Source organism: Merops nubicus, unplaced genomic scaffold (assembly GCF_000691845.1).
Source record: "Merops nubicus isolate BGI_N331 unplaced genomic scaffold, ASM69184v1 scaffold51940, whole genome shotgun sequence".
Classification (NCBI taxonomy): domain Eukaryota; kingdom Metazoa; phylum Chordata; class Aves; order Coraciiformes; family Meropidae; genus Merops; species Merops nubicus.
The window spans coordinates 717-18,341 of record NW_008583238.1 but is presented as its reverse complement, the minus strand read 5'-3'; the positions used below and the strand labels follow the sequence as shown (position 1 = coordinate 18,341).

Below are 17,625 nucleotides of genomic sequence, written 5' to 3'. Positions count from 1 at the left end.
ACACCCAAGAAAAAAAAAAAGGGGGGGGGGGGGGGAAAGAGATAAAATTGAGAGTTCAGAAAGAAAAGGAGAGGGAAATGAGAAGAGCGAGAGAAGACAGCAAGAATTTCTCACCAAGAACCAGATTCCAAACTGGCTCAGGAGGCGCTGGTCATGCTTATCATCATCTTTATTATCAAAGTCCGTGTTGTCCAAGGAGTGATGGGAAGAGGAGAGGCCCATCTGTCTCCTGCGGTTGAGTTCATGCTCCCTCTGCTCAGCATGAAACTCTGCTTCCTTCAGCAAGCTATAAAACAAGCTTGTAGTCAGTGAATGCAGCTTTCCTGTATCAGACACAGGTATCTGATCAATAACCACAGGTTAAGGCATCTGATGTCATCATTTGCCTGATAACAATAAAATAATGTCAAATTCTAGGATTCAAGGTTGACTTCTTCCATGAGGACAACACTCGTGCCATGGCAGCAAGAGTTCAGCACCCCTGCTCTGAACTCATCCTGGTGAAACTAAAATCAACGTGCACAAGATTTGCAGGCAATATTTCCCTCAAAGCCTGCTCCTGCTTTACATATTGATGCCTCACAAGCTGCCACAGTTACCTGATCACAGCTTCCACAGTACACACGAGTTCCTCTGCCCCACACTCCCGCGTATTGATAGGGGGTGGCGAGGTCTGATAAAGGTGGGTTTCTGCAGCTGCCCCAACTTCACTGCTGTGATGGTTGGAATGGCACCTCTTGCAGTAGCGCACGGGCCTGTTGCCATGGCGGCCACAGCAGCCCGCCGAGAAGCACGTGACAACAGCTCTTCTGACATGTGAACTACAGTTCTGGAAAATAAAGGAGGTTTTATCAGGCTACAATTACCAGGAAGCGGAACTGAAAACAGGGATGAGAGATAGCACTGGAGATCTGGCTCAGATATTGGTCATTTCCAAGATCACTATGTATAAACACAACTGCTTGCAAACTCCTGATACAAAGTGCCACTGAACTTCCAGAAAGATGAGCTCAGGTCTAAATGCTGCACTTGGACTTAAATGTCACAGTCACTCTTCTTTTGGAGCAGACCAAACCAACATTTAAGTCATCAATATCAAATTTCTTGCTTGGAGCTATCTCTAAAATTTACAGTCATTCTCTTAACCTCTGCTAATACTTCAGAATGTCTTTGATCTATGTGTTAGAACAGGCAGATCCTTAGGAAGGTCATCAATGGTGCCATATCAATTCATGCTATGTAAGGATCTGAATTCTCATAGACAAACATCCAAGCCTCTGCACTACCTTTATTTTTGCCACCTGCTAATCTGGTCTGACATAAAAGCTTTCTTCACCACATAAGACCTAGAATGTTATACACTGAACTTCTCATTAGTAAAATGTTATTAAAACACATTAGCTGGTATGTATTGCAAGCAGATTCTTTTTGTCAGTGATCTTTACAGAGCCAAGCACTGAAGGCTTTCAATCCATGTATTTTTTAAAAATACAGCGTACAGTAAGATTTTCATTCAATTTATGATTAACCCAGGACTTCAAAGAGATGAGAAGATATAAACACTTAGATTTAAAATTAATCTCCTGCTCTATCTTCTTCATAAGCAGTTACAGAATAAAGACTGAGCTCAACGGCATAATTCAATTGCTTTACTAATTGCCACTTCAACAAAAACCTACAACTCAGATCAGCAGTTTTAACAAAAAGAAACCTTGCCACTGAATCATTCCCATCCACAAACAAATGCATTCATGGATATATTGTGAAAATTTGGAATGGCACAAAAAAGAACACACCACATAGTAATGGGATGACACTACAGACAACAACAAATCATGCCCCATCACACAAATGACTCAATCTTACCTTTTTCTGACATATAGCAGAAATTTCAGCTGTAAGGGGAAGGTATACAAAACATCAACACAGAATGACGATCCTTCCGTTTCATTATGGCAGCCATGGGAAAATGGACTTGCTGCAAGGAAGTCTCTGAGGCTAAGCTTGTGTTTCCAGATATTACTGAAACCTCTAAGCCTGTTGGACTGCAGGAGGTGGGACACTTGTGTACTTAGGCCTACTGGCTATTTCTACACCGAAATGACAAAACAGTCTTGGTGCATTACGTGTGGTGTGCTCTGCATGCCATCCACCTTTTGCCTGTGCTTCTGCCTCATGGACAGAAGTAAAAGTACAACTGTAGGCACACTACTGTGGCATGCTATAGGAGACAAGGCTCAGATGTGCCTACATGGACTCTGAAAGCTCACAGGATGAGAGATCAGCGAATCTGGATGAACAATATAGAAGCAGTCACTATGCCTGTGGCCATTAACTCCATAGCAAAATGTTTGCAGATTGAACCCATAAGCAGTAGCTATTCAGTTGTTCGTCCTGGCATGCTCTGATTCAGTAAATATAGGTGCTTGAGGAAAAAGAAGTCATTCTCTTAAGTAAATAAAACATTATCAATCTGGATTACATTTCAATTAAAAGGAGACAGCAAAAAAATCTCCACTGCCTAAGAATTTTCACTTTGCAGAACACAGAGAGAGGGAGTGTCTTTATTCTGTCCTTGAGAAGGTTATTTTAGAGAATATGTGACTGTCCTTGTAAACCCAGGAATTTCCAATTAGTCTGGCAACAAGCCTTGTTTGCATTCTGGTAGATAATAAAATACCAGTCTCTCTCACTGGCCAAAGGACAATGACTGGATTAATGACTAGATCCTTCAAAAATGTTTTACATCCTGTTCTGATATCCTTGAGAGCCTTCTGTTCACAGAATAGGTTTTCAGAAGCTTTAAGAGCTTTCAGGCCAGACCCAGGTTGCTCAAAGTACTAGCCCCTTTTTTTGACACCAGTGTGGGACATCAATACTTTTAAAAACATTGGCCCCAACTGTAGATGCTTCAAGATCTGAAAACCTGTTGAATTGTCTCCTTTCCCTCAGGCATGAAGAGTTGCACACTATTTCAGATAGAGGATTAGTCAATTTTTCCTAGTACTTTAAGGACAGTAAGCAGAATTCTTTCAAAATCCTTTAGAATAGAATGCAGCATTTCAAGTCATACAGTATGCAGAAATATCGGTAAGCATAGGGTTGTACAATTATCATTAGTTTGTACCTACCCTTAAAATACCTCTTACCTTGTGGTAGAAGAACATCAATCAACCATTCACTGTGATCCCTATAAAAATTGTATATCTAATTAGCTTTCCATGTTTTATTTATATATGCATTTATTTTTGCACAGAGGAAATTTAACTAAATTAATGTGGTAGGAGTGATGTTATTCTGAAGCTGCTTTTTTGCAAATGAAGTTCTACAAATTGCAGGCTGCTTTGCATTACTTTCCTTTGTTGTACCTGTCTTACTGCAAATTACTATTTTGCTGATGTTGGTCCACCATGCTCAAGGCTTTCAAAAAATTACTTTTCAGGCATAAATTTATCAAAGTAAAACAGTGTGTGCTCTGAAAGTCTGGTGGTTAAGAAAGGATAGCAAAGAATAACAGACAAGCACAGAAAAAAAAAAGTACCAGTGCTGTTTTGTGTGAGTCTTCTTAGAGGCTATCCTACCAAATTCAATTACTTTTTTCTGCAGCTTGAAATCAATGACAACATAAAAATCTAAGGTAAGATGTACTTGCTCTTTCTATAGCTGGTGTAATATAAAGGGGTCTTAAACTGGGGACAGAACAACCCAAGTAGCTTCCTAACTACCTGTAACCTTGCCAATTTGAACCAACTCATTGGAACTCCTGGTAAGTTTTAGTATCTTGTCAAGTAATGCAAACCAAATCAGCAATTTAAAAAAAATAAAAAGTAAAATAAAATTAAATAAATAAACAGATTTTGAAAAAACACCAACATCAAACTACCAAGTAGTGAGCTGAATTCATCTCAGGCTGTATCACGGGTACTGGACAAGCCTGGACAGATTTCAATTCTCTAGAATATACTGTGAGGCAGCTGAGTAAAGAATAATCTGAAATACATGTTACAGAAAAGCAATAAAGTCTCTGTGAAAGAGCTTTTATTGTCATGTCCTGCTTTTAATGACGACTAAAGGATGAGGACAAAAAAACATGTCATAAGCAAAAGCTCAGTCACTAACAAGGTTCCTCTACCATAGCAAATGCATCCCACTGTATCTATTCATTCAGGGATCTTAACTTTAAAACTCACAACTGTTTAAACTAGATGCAAATGCTGATAATGTGGGGTAAATTTCTGTAATGCTTATTCATACTGAGTGGCAGTGTGCATCATATACTTCAACAGGGTTACCCATATAAATTCTATGCTAATCATACTGAGATAAAACATAATTCCAGAGTTCTGAACTCTGGAGTCTGACTATATCTGATCATTTTCCAGCTCTTAGTTTACCTACCCTGCAATTCTCTGGCTGCATTCTTCACAGAGATATAGAGGAGGTGGCTTATCACCCAAAGCCACAGACAAGGATGGGTCAATGCACATCTGAAACACAGAAGAAGAAAAAGAATTAAGACACCTGCTCATTGAAGCTCATTGAAAAAGTTCAACCCATTAATGCTAGAACATACAATACAGCACAACTTTGGTATGTGTTGAGAGCATTCAGTATTCTGAAAAATGGTACTCAGCATCTGGCAGTATAGAATCTGAAATTATTTGTAACAAAGAAAGGTATGTAACTGAAAATGAGAGCCCATGGGGAGAGAACAGGACATTTCAGTACCACTCTCTGAAGCACAAGTATGTTTCAGGTTACACATTTACATTGCATAGTCATGACTGACTATTTTTTTCCCCAAAGAGAGTCACTTAAAGGACCCATCGCTCCTAAGCGAGGCAATGTTAAACTCTAGATTCTTTCATTCTCAGTAATACGTCTTCCAGCAAAATCTAATTTTTAGTCATCACAGTTGTTAACAACAGTGCAGCTCCAGTGACAGAACAGAGTATGGAACCCAGTTCCCTTGGCAGCATAGGTCCAAACCTTGTCTTGCATTAGCCGTTATCTTTCCACATCAGCCACTTACAGAAAACAGTTACAGTTAACAGCCAGTTAGACTGGCATTTTAAGTGTCTTGTACTAGTTAAGGAAAAGCTGAACAGTAGCATTCATACACAATATCTTAACTACTTAACGTGTTCCTTACTCCATTCAAGTGAAAGATCTGAAGATAAGGAAGAACTTCTTTACCATGAGAGTAACAGAGCCCTGGAATGGGCTGCCCAGGGGGGGGGGTGGAGTCACCATCTCTGGAGACTTTCAAGGCCCATGTGGACATGTTCCTGGGTGATGTACTCTAGGTGATCCTGCTCTGGCAGGGGGGTTGGACTAGATGATCTTTTGAAGTCCCTTCCGATCCCTAACATTCTGTGAATCTGTGAATCTACAAAGACAAACGCCTCATCTTTGTTAAACAATTTTACATTCACTTATCCAAGAGACAATAGACTGCATTTTTCCAAGTTTTTCCTACTTTTAACTTCAGAGAGGATTCAAAAATACTCAGGTATTTCATTTGCAAAGCTTGGAACTCAAATTTCATTTATACTTTGCTCTAGTCAGCGATGAGTCTGAATCTAATGATCATAACATGAAGCAACACCTTCCAGCTTTTTTGTGTATGAAAAGGGATCATCAAGAATGACTGGAGTGGGCAGGACAGTGGTCCCTTGCAAGACTTGTGAGGTAGGTATCACCATTAAGCCCTATAAATCTCATAGCCTGTGGAAAAGGCTCACTGCAGAAATGTTTGACTAATGCAAATTATGTTAGCGATGCCAGGAAAACTGCTTATATCCACCTATTTAACTAGATACAAATCTAATTAATTAGTATACCTAACTGTAGTATGCTCTGGACTTGGGATATTGTTCTTGCCTCTGCCAACTTGTGCTGTGATCCTGGTCAAGCTGTTTTACTTTGGTAGCCTGTCTGTCAACAGGAAAGAGACCATCATCTACCTTCCTCAAAGAGAAGAGGCAAGTAAACCTTTGTTGCCGTTTGCTTTAGGACAAATTCCAAGCAAAGGATCACAATCAGAGTAGGTACATTTTATGACCTCAACAAAGATATCAAGGTGAACATGTACCTATGTAACCGACGTAATATTTCCTGTATTTTAGTAATATTTGTATGACTATTTACACATATCTGTGTTCAGGAAAATATTCACTTGCATTAGCCAGAAGCCAGCTTAGAATTTTGTAGTGTGCTCTGCAACCATCCTCATGTTTAATATCAAGATTTCACCCACAGTAGTTGGAGAAAATATCCCATCTTGCTTCAGGCAGACAAAGTACATTCACAAATTTCTGCCCCCCTTGGTCTTGACAGGCTTTGCTGTTCCCTTAGTTCAGGCTTTTAGTCACCTGCACACTAGAGCATACAGCTGGGGTCAAAGTGCAACCTCCCATCCCCCAGAGAGTTGGGTTTGACCCTTGAAGAAACAGCAGTACCTTCACAGCTGGTTTGTTAATGGCATTATGGCATTCGATGTGCTGGCAATGAATAGGATTCCAGGCTGCAAAACCAAAACACAGCTGATTAATACATGGAGAAAATATATTTCTATTTTTTATGTCTAGTGGTATCAATTGAGAACAACATCATCTTGTACTAAGTACTATACAAACATGAGAGAAGACCAAGCTATCCCCCAGGAAGCCTAGCAATTACAATAAACAACCCAAAATACACATGCTTCCTGACTTTTTTGGGATATAATTATGAAATGAACCATCAGCTTAGGAAAAAAAAAAAAAAATTAAAAGATGCAGATGTCCCTGTTGTAGACCCTTCCTGATCTCCCCAACACCATGAATTAATTATCCTTTCACTCCAGGAACAGGATGGTAGAGGAGTAACTAAGTAAATTCAGTAATATCCCTGGCAAAATGAAAACACAGCTATGATAAAGGAAAAGCAGCCCAGCCACAAAATAAGCCTTAACTTTGTAGTGACAAATGGTAAACAACAGAGGTATGTGCAAGTGGCATCGCTCTGATGTTGTATGGGATGCCCCCAGGTCAAAATGCCATGCAACTGAAGATAATACTCATCCCACCCTGGGATACATTAAGATTTATATACAAGAAATCTATCCCAGTCTACCCAGTGCTCGTACTGGTTCAGATGGAGTATCATCCATAGTTTACAGATCTGCTTGCATGAAAAAAGTCATGTGGAGTAGAACATAAAGAATGAAGAAAAAAAAAAAAAAAAAAAAGAGTCAAGAAAATCAGTCCACCCTTCAAGAGAAGGCATCAAAGCAGACCAGACAAACATGTATAAGGAACATTCAGGATGTACTCAAGTCTTTCTAAGGTCTCTTCCAAACCTTCCTTTATATTATTTAAAATTCTGCATTCTGGTCCAAAAATTTTAAAAGTGAACAAAACATGTCCCATATGACAGAGATTATTTGAAATAGCTTGAGACAGGCAAGCTGGAAAAGTAAGCAATGAACTGCTGCTGGACAGTCCCCACTGCAGAAGCACAATCCCATCAGTATCAGTGAGGACTTTGGTGGGCTTTGTACCACCCGCCTACTCAGTTCCAGCTGCGCTGCTGACTTTGTCCCTCATCTTCACCCTACAGCCAACCCCGAGAACTTACCCATTAAATACTAACTGCACCTGATGCCACCTGACTTTTTTTAACAGCAACAGCCAGACAACGAGTCTTAGCAACAGCAGCAGAGATAGCAGCTGGCACAGCAAAAGCAACCAAAGCAATAAATTGAAAGGAACATAAGCCAGAATCCTTATGAGTTCAAGAAGGCAGTTTCACAGACCATCTGGAACACTGTACTTACTTATTCTCCTGTTCTGGCCTAGTGAGTATCAGGAGTAACACAATATATTTACTAGCCACAACCACAGCTTTTATTTTTCATAACATCTTTTGAAATGGATATTGTATATAGTTATGAAAGTAGCAACTTAGCAAACAAAAGATTTCAAAATACATTGTACAACTATACACATGGGACATTAACATACTTCTGATAATTTCCTTATATTCATTCTGGCCTACACAAAAACAGCTGCACTGACCTGTGTACTGCAGTCCTCTGTACTCACTGATTGCCCCGGGGGGTTTTAAATTGGGCCAATAGTGAAATAACATTTGTACTGCTGGAGGTTTAACTTGAGATGGTCCATAGGCTATCACATATAGCAAATCCTAAGGAAAGACATGCACAAAATGTTTATTTTGCAGAGTAAAAAAAAAAAAAAAAAAAACCTACAATTCAATACATATTACTTGTGTTCGAAGATTCCTGAACACATAAAATATACACATTTCATGCCCTACCAAATGTCCTTCGTATGGTTTTACAAACAGTTTAGATTACTAATTTCAGCATGCTCACAGCTGGCTTCTGAGTTTGATCAGAGCACCCAACAGCTACCACCCACCCCACATAGCACACTAACATATAGCAAGTGAAGCTTCTGTAGCCGTGGAGCAAAGAGGTGTGATGTAGATAAGGAACTGGATCCAGATCAGATTCACGCTAGAACAATACTCACAAATAGTCCTCCTAAAAGTTCAGTCCCACATGAACCAAGAAGACCAGTCATTATTAAAAGTTCTGCTAATTGGAGCCACAACTACATATTATTCAGGAAATGAAGCTCTGTTTTACAAGACACGGTGCTGCTTCTGTAAACTAACCCTCAGAAGGACTTTTGACTCCATAATCCAGAAAGGACAGGATATAAAGATCATTTATAACTTCTCAGTACACAGCTCAATTTTCAAACCATCTGGTTTTGATTACTATCCAAATACAGTCATTTCCACAAAGCATATGCCATCATAAACTTACTTTCCATACTTCTTGCTTGTATTTCATGAGGCATTCCAATAATTGGCAATGATACACTAAGAGAGAAAGACAGTATAGATATAATACCGAAATGGAAACTCAAGTTACATGAGTGACACGATTAGCTGATTGGCTTTGCTTTGTCCATCCAAAACTCTACATCTCATTTCATTACTTTTTATTTTAAAGGGTTTGCTGAAGAATCATTTCCCTGAGAATCATCACAAATTATTAGAAATTAAACATTAGTAACTTGTTTCTGTCAAGGAGTGCAGCAAGATAATGAGCATTTTAAGTGTACAGCTTTTGCCACACCAATGGAAATCATTTTCAAACACATCTAGTTTAAGACTATCTGCTAATTCACTTAAACTTTGTCCCTCTGGCACAACATAAAGCTGTAAGTGGGTATCTTGTCATTCGTCTTGAGGTGGTAATGGAAGCCACATGTAACAATACATTATTTCCATGTATACCAACCATACTTTCACTCTGTGAAAGCCAAATGACAAAGGAACTGCTTTGCATGTCTGACTTCCCAAAACTACAGGGCAACATTCTCCTCAGATGGCTGGAACATGCAATTCACAAACAAAAATAGAACATTTCATGAAAAAAAACCTAACTTGTGCAAGTAGCTTTTAAATACAGTGTGCTTTTATTTACCACTGTGAACTATGGTAGCATGATGTGACACTTCTTGCGCACATACTGCAGCATGGGGTTTCTCCACACACACACACCCCTACCCATCCACATAAAATGGGAGATAGCTGACTATCATACAATGTAACGGCTCCCTCAGGTTAAATATTGCTTCCATCTGGTTGTAGGATCCCACTGATTTAACTGGGACTGCACCACAGTGAGAGAGAATGGCCTTGTGTTTACTTATGATCACTTTTACGTTTATAACAGTTCTGCTGAGCCTGCAGCCAGCATTACCTGTCTTCTCTAAAAAACAGCATCACTTGTGAACTTGGTAGGATATGAATCACAGCATAAGACAAACGGCTACTACAAATTTCTATAGTCAAAGTTAGTAGTAATTTCTCTGTAACATTGTTGTTATGTATCAACATTATTTTCTGATGTCAAGCACGAGTAGACCAGACTCTCCAGTCCTGGGCCAAATGCTATTTCTTCATCAGAATGAGATTTCTTACGTATGTAATTATTACTTCAAGCATGATGCTCAAACACTGCAGTTTTAACTAAAATCATTTATTTTTCATCCTGTGTTGGATGTGGAACAGATTTCCCCCATCATCTGAACTTTTCTGACTGTATTTCACAGTAATTGATGACTCAGTTTTAGAGAGAACGACACAACGTTGCACGTTTACACATACCCGGGTTTGATGTGTACTGCATTGCAATCATTAACATTGATGATGCAGATAGATTGACATGTGCTGGAACACCTTCTCTTTTTGAGGATCCCACTTAAAAGAAAGGGAAGAAAAAATTTCTATTGTATAACAAGAAAAATGAGGTAAGAATAGCATATAAGTGATTCCAACTGATGCAAATAAAATTCCTAAGACAGCATGTCGTTACAAAAACCAAAATCAAATGGAAAAAAAAAAAAAAGCCACAGTAAGGAGAAAGTGAAGGGTAAAGAAACAAAACATGGAAAGCCTGCTGTTGAGGTACCTGATGAAAGGCTGGAGCTGGTGGTAGCTCCTGGCTCTTGGTGTACGGCACAGATTACTTCTGAGAGAGCACATGGTATGAGTTCAAGCTAAAGCTACATACGAGAAAAATGAGTCCCCCTTGTATGTGAACTGTGCTAAGATAATGATCAACTGTTAAGCTGTTGTAACCTTGACCTCACACAAAGTGCCTAGGGTTCCTTCTGGTCTCCTACAAAGTGGTTACCATTAGAGGGTGTCATTGGAAAAACCCTGCAGAGTGTAGGTGTTTATTTGCTGAACTATGCATGGCAATACGGCTTTGAAGGCAACCTCCTACATAGATATGTGCCATGTATCTTCCCAAGCCTTGCTGCCAGGACCCAAATACCAAGCATTTGGGATAGAAGCACAGAACTGTAGCTACAAGTTCAGTGAGATGTTTTCATCCTTCCCATCTGTCTCTCCAGCTGCTCACACAACCTCTTGCATCCTCCCTTCCAGTTTGACTCAGAGCTGAACACGAGGAGAAGAAAGGTTCTGCACTTGTCTTGTAAAGGGGCTTATCATTCCCAGTGGGGAAAGACTAGGACACTCATTAAAAGAGCACTCAAATGGAAAAGGATGGTGGAAGGAAAAAGGGAGAATTCCTCTCCTCTATATGATACTTCTCCACCTGACACAACATTATTACAGCTCTCTTCATTGTACTTCATTCTTTTTCGAATCTCATCCACACACCCAAGAGCTCCCAAATTATTACAGCAAGGTCTATTTGTACAGATATAAATTACAAAACACTCATCAGCTCTAGCCTGGCAATTAAAATGTGGCCATCAGCAGAAAAGTAGGACACAGTACTAGAAGCCAAATTTAAAAGCAGCAGACTAGTTTCATACAGAGATCTAACCAAAACTGTTTGAGGATAAAGGCAGCATGACAAAGGTTGCTCCCATGCTCTATATGGATGCCAGCTCTGCAAAGGACAGTTGGGAATAGGATCTATTTAAGTTAAACAGGGATTTGGTTCAACCTGTTGTTTTGGAGAATAGTTTTACAGAGCTGTAGACAGACAGGTCATGCTAAGTCACCTGTATCAGCTCTTCTTTAACAGGTAACAGTAATGGAAGATAAAGGAGTTTAATGCAACATTCTGTTCTTAACCCAAAGAAGACCTACTGCACGTATGTATGAAATATATCTTAGTCATTTTAATTTGCATAGTGCTACTAGTCTGTCAAAGGTAACATCGAAAACAACATTGCAATGTCTTACAAGGGACTATTTTACATGAGGAAACTGAGGTACAGAAGAGTTAAGGGATTTCTCCAAGATCACTAACTGGCAGAGCCAGAAAACATAGGTGATAAATTTCCATAAAACCAATCTCAGAACACTGGACCATACTTCTTTCCATGTTCTAACAGCATCTTCTACACACTTACATGACATCAGTGATGATCTCTGTACAAAAGTTGCTCATGTTTTTCCGTAAAAGCCTGGAATACAGATAAGGAGGAAACATTCTCAAAGAATCATGGGCCAGTTGATGTTAGAAGGGACCTCTGGAGATAGTCTTGTCTACTCCCTCTGCTCAAACAGAAGGTCATCTAGTGCAAGTACCCAGGACAAGCTGTGTTTTAAGCACCTGCTAGGATGGAGAATCTGCAGCCTCTCTGGCAAATTGTTTCAGTGTTTGATCACCCACACAGTGAAAGGCTTGTTGGTTAAAACTGACTTAATATTGATCCTAATGCTTCCATCTGAAAAACATGGTTAAATTTCTTGCTAGTACTGAAGTCCCAACAAGCTTTATATGAGGTACCTAGAGAAGCATTCCGAAAACACCTCAGGATTCACATGGTGCATGGATTATGAAGTTATGCAATCATGGGACACCCTCAGGGTGGGGAAGAAAAAAAGAATGAAAAAGCAAAAAGGAAGGCACTGTCAGATTTAGACTTAACACTTATGGATAGGAGACATTACAGGCACAGCTCTTCAGCACAGGATGTACGGAGAAAATGCCAAGAAGAGAGGGAAGGAGAAAATCAGAAATTCGTCGCAGTATAATTACACTGAGAAGAGTAATTCTTGTATATCCTGATATAGTCCAGATGCAAAAATTACACATGTTGCTATTGCATCTGTATTTTCAGTAGCAGTTTGCCCGTTGATTCTGCAGTCAAAACTCCCACTGCTGGCGCTGAAAGTTCTGAGTCTGAAAACTATGTATTTCTTCAATAAGCTAAATTTCACCCTTTAAATGGTGGAAGAATTCACACAGCAACACAGCACAATAAAGATATAGGGTTATTTCCCTTTGAAAAACAGTCACTTGGAATTATTTTCCATATATACATACAGTAGCTTGATGTCCCATTACAATTCTATGACAGATGAAACTTTGACTGCTACAGTCTGATACTATTATAGCAATGCACCATGTTTTCTGAGACATAATAATACTAGAGTGAGTGCTACTTACATATAGCCATAGGTAGAAAAGATGTGCTGAGATACTCTATAATATCCTTGTGCAGAAATGGAGGAAAGGTAGCTAGTGTTGAAATCATTGTATAGGGTAAAGTACTCAAAATATCATCATTGAGAAAAGGAAGTAAGCATGTAGTAGTGTAAAAAATTGATTGCCCAAGATCTGTTGAATAAAATGAAATAAATAGAGTCATTATATTGAAAAAATAATTATGACTATGTACCTTTTTGTTTACAATATTATATATGTATATTTTTTAAAAAATTAAATTCCAATTTTCCCCTCAAAGGAATTTGGGAAGTTAATGATATCATTTTTAAGCCCTCCCTAAAACAGGGGGAAACAGCTATTCAACGGTACTTAGAAGAGTTTTAAGGGAATATGAATACTACAGCCACTAAAATAATTGATTAAAATCAATGTTGAATTTAATCATACAGTGGTTAACATACAATGGCCTGTATTTAAGCAGAGATGTTACTAGAATAAGAATTTGATATGTAGTTTGGTGCTGAAAGGCCTGCATTTGCAAAAATCATTCTCACCTTCATCAGTCATAGAAAAATAAGACTTTGATCTTAATTACCCTCAAGAAAGTTGCAAAGTATCCCCCACATAGTGACTACAGGGAGCACCACTGTATTTCTCAAATAGCATGTGATTAAACTATGGATCTTGTTTTCCTGGGAAGCCATTGAGGCCAAAAACGGCCAAGGCTTAAAAGGAAAGAAGTATTTACTGAGAACTTCCGTACTTATTCTGATTAATTATACTATAACTCTTCAAAAGGGATACTTAAGAAACATGCAGCATTTCAGTACCCAAAAGGAAGGGATATGTTATTATGTATCTGTGTACCGTGGAAATTTTATAGCCTCTTACAAATGAGGAACTGACCTGGGGCAAATAACCCTCAGAAAGGTTACAGAATTCAGTGAACCCCAAGTTTGAACCTGTATGATGATCCCAGTACATCAGAAGGCCTTTCCCCTGCATGAGAGGGATTCCTTTTGTATGTATTCTTTTTGTATTTCCTCACTATGTAACCTTAAGTATGTTACACAAGCCTTTAGTCTCATCTGTACAGCTAATATGATTTAAAACTGCCTCTGTAAAGTGCTCAGAGATCTGTAGCTGTAATCACCATGAGTCATGGCAAGAATTAAAACTAGCACTCCATTACAGTGGTTCTGGCAAGTCTTCTACGCAAGGGCCTAATCAGACTCTTGATGCTAGAGAAATTTCTCTTGCAATATGTATTTACCAGCTAAGCACTCACAGTTTTGTATGATCTGACTGGACAAAACCTCAGGATCATCTAGTGCACCAGTTGTACTTACCCAAACAACATTGATAGTTCTGATTTTAAAAAAATATATATTTCTTTTAGTCAAATGCTAAGCTGAGGGAGAAATAAATAACAAGTTGTATCACAAAATTTAATTCTCCATACACAGAACCATAAAAAATAGCAAGTGACCTCCTCTTGCCTCAAGCATGAGTCAAACAAATTATTCTTGGCACATATTTATATAAACTGTTCTTAAAAATCTGCAAGACACTTTACTCATTCTCATGGCAATTAATCCAAGTGCTTAACTATCATTTTCATAAAAAGGCGTGTTTTTAAAAAAAAAATTCCATTGCTCCAGTTTAAGCCTGTAACTTCTTATCCTGACCTACTGTAACCACAAATAGTTTGGTTTAGCTTATTTCTCCTCATAGCAACTTTACATATTTGTATACAACAATCATGTCTCCCCTCTGCTAGACAAAGTTCTTTCCCTTTTTCCTAGGACTAGTAAACTAGCCCCCCTGCTAGAGCTGTTCTCATGATAAACACAATGCTTTGGGTGTCTCAAAACACCTGTTTACATATCACCAGAGTAATATTAATAAACTAGTGACTTATGGTCTGCCTCTGACCTGCTGTGTCACCCAGATCGCTCTGCAGTATGACTTTCAAGCTAGTATTTCCCCCACATCTTTTCTGCCTTTTATTTCTCCTGCTTAAACATAGTATTTTACATTTCTCCTTGCCAGATGTTTCAAAACAGAATGCAATTTGCCAAGATTATTTTGAACTGGCCATCTCTCACAAAAAGGACATGCTATTCGCCAGCTTGATAACACCCACAAATCAAAGTGCTGTCTCATCTCTATCAGCCAAGTTATCAAAATATTTAATAACACTAGACCCAGCACAGACTCCTGTAAGATTCCCACTTGGTATACCCGTCCAGCTGACAAGAGCCACTGGTAACTACTCCTGGAGTGTCTTCCTCACTCCGGTGGGAACCATATGTCTCAGATTGCCTATTAGGTTGTCAAGTGAGACAGCAACAAAAGCCTGACTGAGGACAGGAACACCCTGCCAGGAGAACCACTGTGCTCCCTCAAAAATAAACTATGCTTGCTCAATGTTATTTTTTCTTTACAGGTCTCCATTGGTTGTTAATTGTCCCATGTTATCTATTTAGAAAAAGATTGTTTTGATAATTAACTCTGCCATTCCTATAAACTGAAGTTAAGTCAACAAGTCTGTAATTTGCCAGGAACCCCCCTTCTGCAAGATCATACTACTTCATAGCACAGTAGTCTTCAATTCAAAACATGCCAACTCTAAAAGAAATCAGAATTTAACAGAAACACCCTTCCCCCAAATGAATTTCAGCACTGTATCAGACTGACAATTTTCCTCTATTGAACCATGTACATAATACACCCTGATACCATGGTGAAAATTAGTGTTTGCCTTATGTAACAGAGGGAGAACTCTGGGCCCCTGAATCCCAGTATGGAAAGCCATAGACTAACAAGCCAGGCATACGCAGAAGGTGAGGGAAAACAATATAAATACAACAGTCACAAAAAAATCTCGTGATTAACTCATTCAATACATAAGAAAATACTGCTTTTCTGTAAGTCAGTCACAAATATTGCTACTTCTTTACCCAGGAATATTTTAAAGCCATCTCAAAGTACCATGACAATGTTTTTTTTCCATTAAATGTATAATATGTTCTATTTAGAGATGGACCTTCACCAAAACACTCAATCTGCATATTCATTATAGGCCGGATACACATTTGCAAGAAATTTATGCCTTTTTAAGAGAGTCACCTCAAAAAGACCGGTATGGAGATACCCCAGCATATTCAGTTTCAAAATCCAGATTTTTCTTTAACTCATCTGTGTTATTTTTGTTACATACCATTGTATTTTAGTTACCACGAGTGTATCACTAAGAATCAGACAACCTCAGAATCCAAACCCAAATCCACAGTTAGCAAAAAGAATTTTATTTAAGAAAGTCAAACCAAACACTTGGATATAAGTGCATCCCAGGAGATCTGAATTCCCAATCCAGGTCAGTTTAGGCCCATCTCTTCTACTGCATTTATGTATCATTCACGGGTCACAGCACTGACGTTAAGCGTACTGGAAGGGTTCAAGGGCCTGCTTACCATGTTGACCATGTTGTAGCAAGGGAACTAGATCCAGCAGTGTCACCAGTGTCACGTAAAGTCCTTGATAGTCCAAAGATGGGTAGTCTGATAACTGAGCATCGCGACTTTGCTGGCCACGTTCAGATGGAGCATCTCGCAGGACGCTGTAAAGGAGGGAGCGAGTAACAGTAGGGTTGATGGAACTGACCTGTGGTCTTAGAGATGGGGTGAGTGGGAATGGCACAGGAAAAAGACACATGGTCATGGGCACTGTCAAATTGGAGGCATCTTGATTCTCCTTCTTCCCTGTGCGGGACAAAATGCTGTTGGGGGGACAAAGAAAAAAAAGAGACAACAAAGACACAAAGAACAGCACATTACATTGAAATGACACTATAAAACAAATAATAAAAGACCAGATACATCCCACATAAGATGCAATCACTACCAAAACCAGTGTGTCTACAAATATAGCAACCATCAACTTTCATGCTTCAAGATAAGACAATTAAAAATTGATACCTAGGAAAATTTCATTGCATCTCATGTGTTATCTGGTTCATAAGGAGCAAAAATATAAAAATGCATGTTTCAGTGCCCTACCCATGTTTCACAGTTAAGAAAAATTCTCATAATTAAAAGCATTTGCTATGGAAAAACAGCTGTGTCAAAATAAGCTGGTATTTTGCTCTGTGATTGTGAGCGACTTATTTTTTTTGCCCCCTCTACAATCTTTTGAACCAACTGACTGAAAACATGCAAAATATAGGTGTGGCACTTGCAGAAACATGTTTTAGCAGAGAATAAACATGTGTGTTTGTTAAGATAGTCTTAAAAATCACATGTTTATTGCATTAAAATAATGTCTGTATGTATTTTATGATACTGTTTCATGACCACTCACTCAGTATCATTTGAGATAATGAAGTTTAAACAGGCACATGGATTTAGAAATAATATAATATTTCTAAAATGTTAACTAAACTACATTTGGAAAAGTTATAAAATAATATATAGTAGATGGTCTTTAGCATATGTTTGTGAGCTAATGATAATGGTTGTTTATGTGTGCTTTTAATTTTGCCCATGTTTAGGGAGGGAACATTTTACTTTATGAATACAAACACTCCTTGGGTAAATAGTTACCTTCAAAAATCTAAGGGCTAAGCAAGCAAGACCAATTATGTAACTGCAGATCAGACAGTA

General features: G+C 38.6%; 1 protein-coding gene across 1 annotated transcript in view; it reads right to left on the bottom strand.

Moving 5' to 3' along the window:
* The window catches only part of LOC103772489 (protein unc-79 homolog), a 34,263-nt gene extending 17,528 nt beyond the window's left edge, over nt 1-16,735 (bottom strand). The window contains exons 1-11 of the mRNA XM_008939828.1: nt 16,438-16,735; nt 12,962-13,132; nt 10,192-10,284; nt 8,840-8,895; nt 8,061-8,190; nt 6,462-6,526; nt 4,399-4,487; nt 3,150-3,190; nt 1,867-1,895; nt 600-829; nt 115-286 (exon numbers count right to left, since the gene is read on the bottom strand). Of these exons, the coding sequence (XP_008938076.1) occupies nt 115-286; nt 600-829; nt 1,867-1,895; nt 3,150-3,190; nt 4,399-4,487; nt 6,462-6,526; nt 8,061-8,190; nt 8,840-8,895; nt 10,192-10,284; nt 12,962-13,132; nt 16,438-16,684 (1,323 nt within the window). The 5' untranslated portion in view covers nt 16,685-16,735. The remainder of the gene's footprint in view (nt 1-114; nt 287-599; nt 830-1,866; nt 1,896-3,149; nt 3,191-4,398; nt 4,488-6,461; nt 6,527-8,060; nt 8,191-8,839; nt 8,896-10,191; nt 10,285-12,961; nt 13,133-16,437) is intronic.
* Between the last annotated feature and the right edge of the window lie 890 nt (nt 16,736-17,625).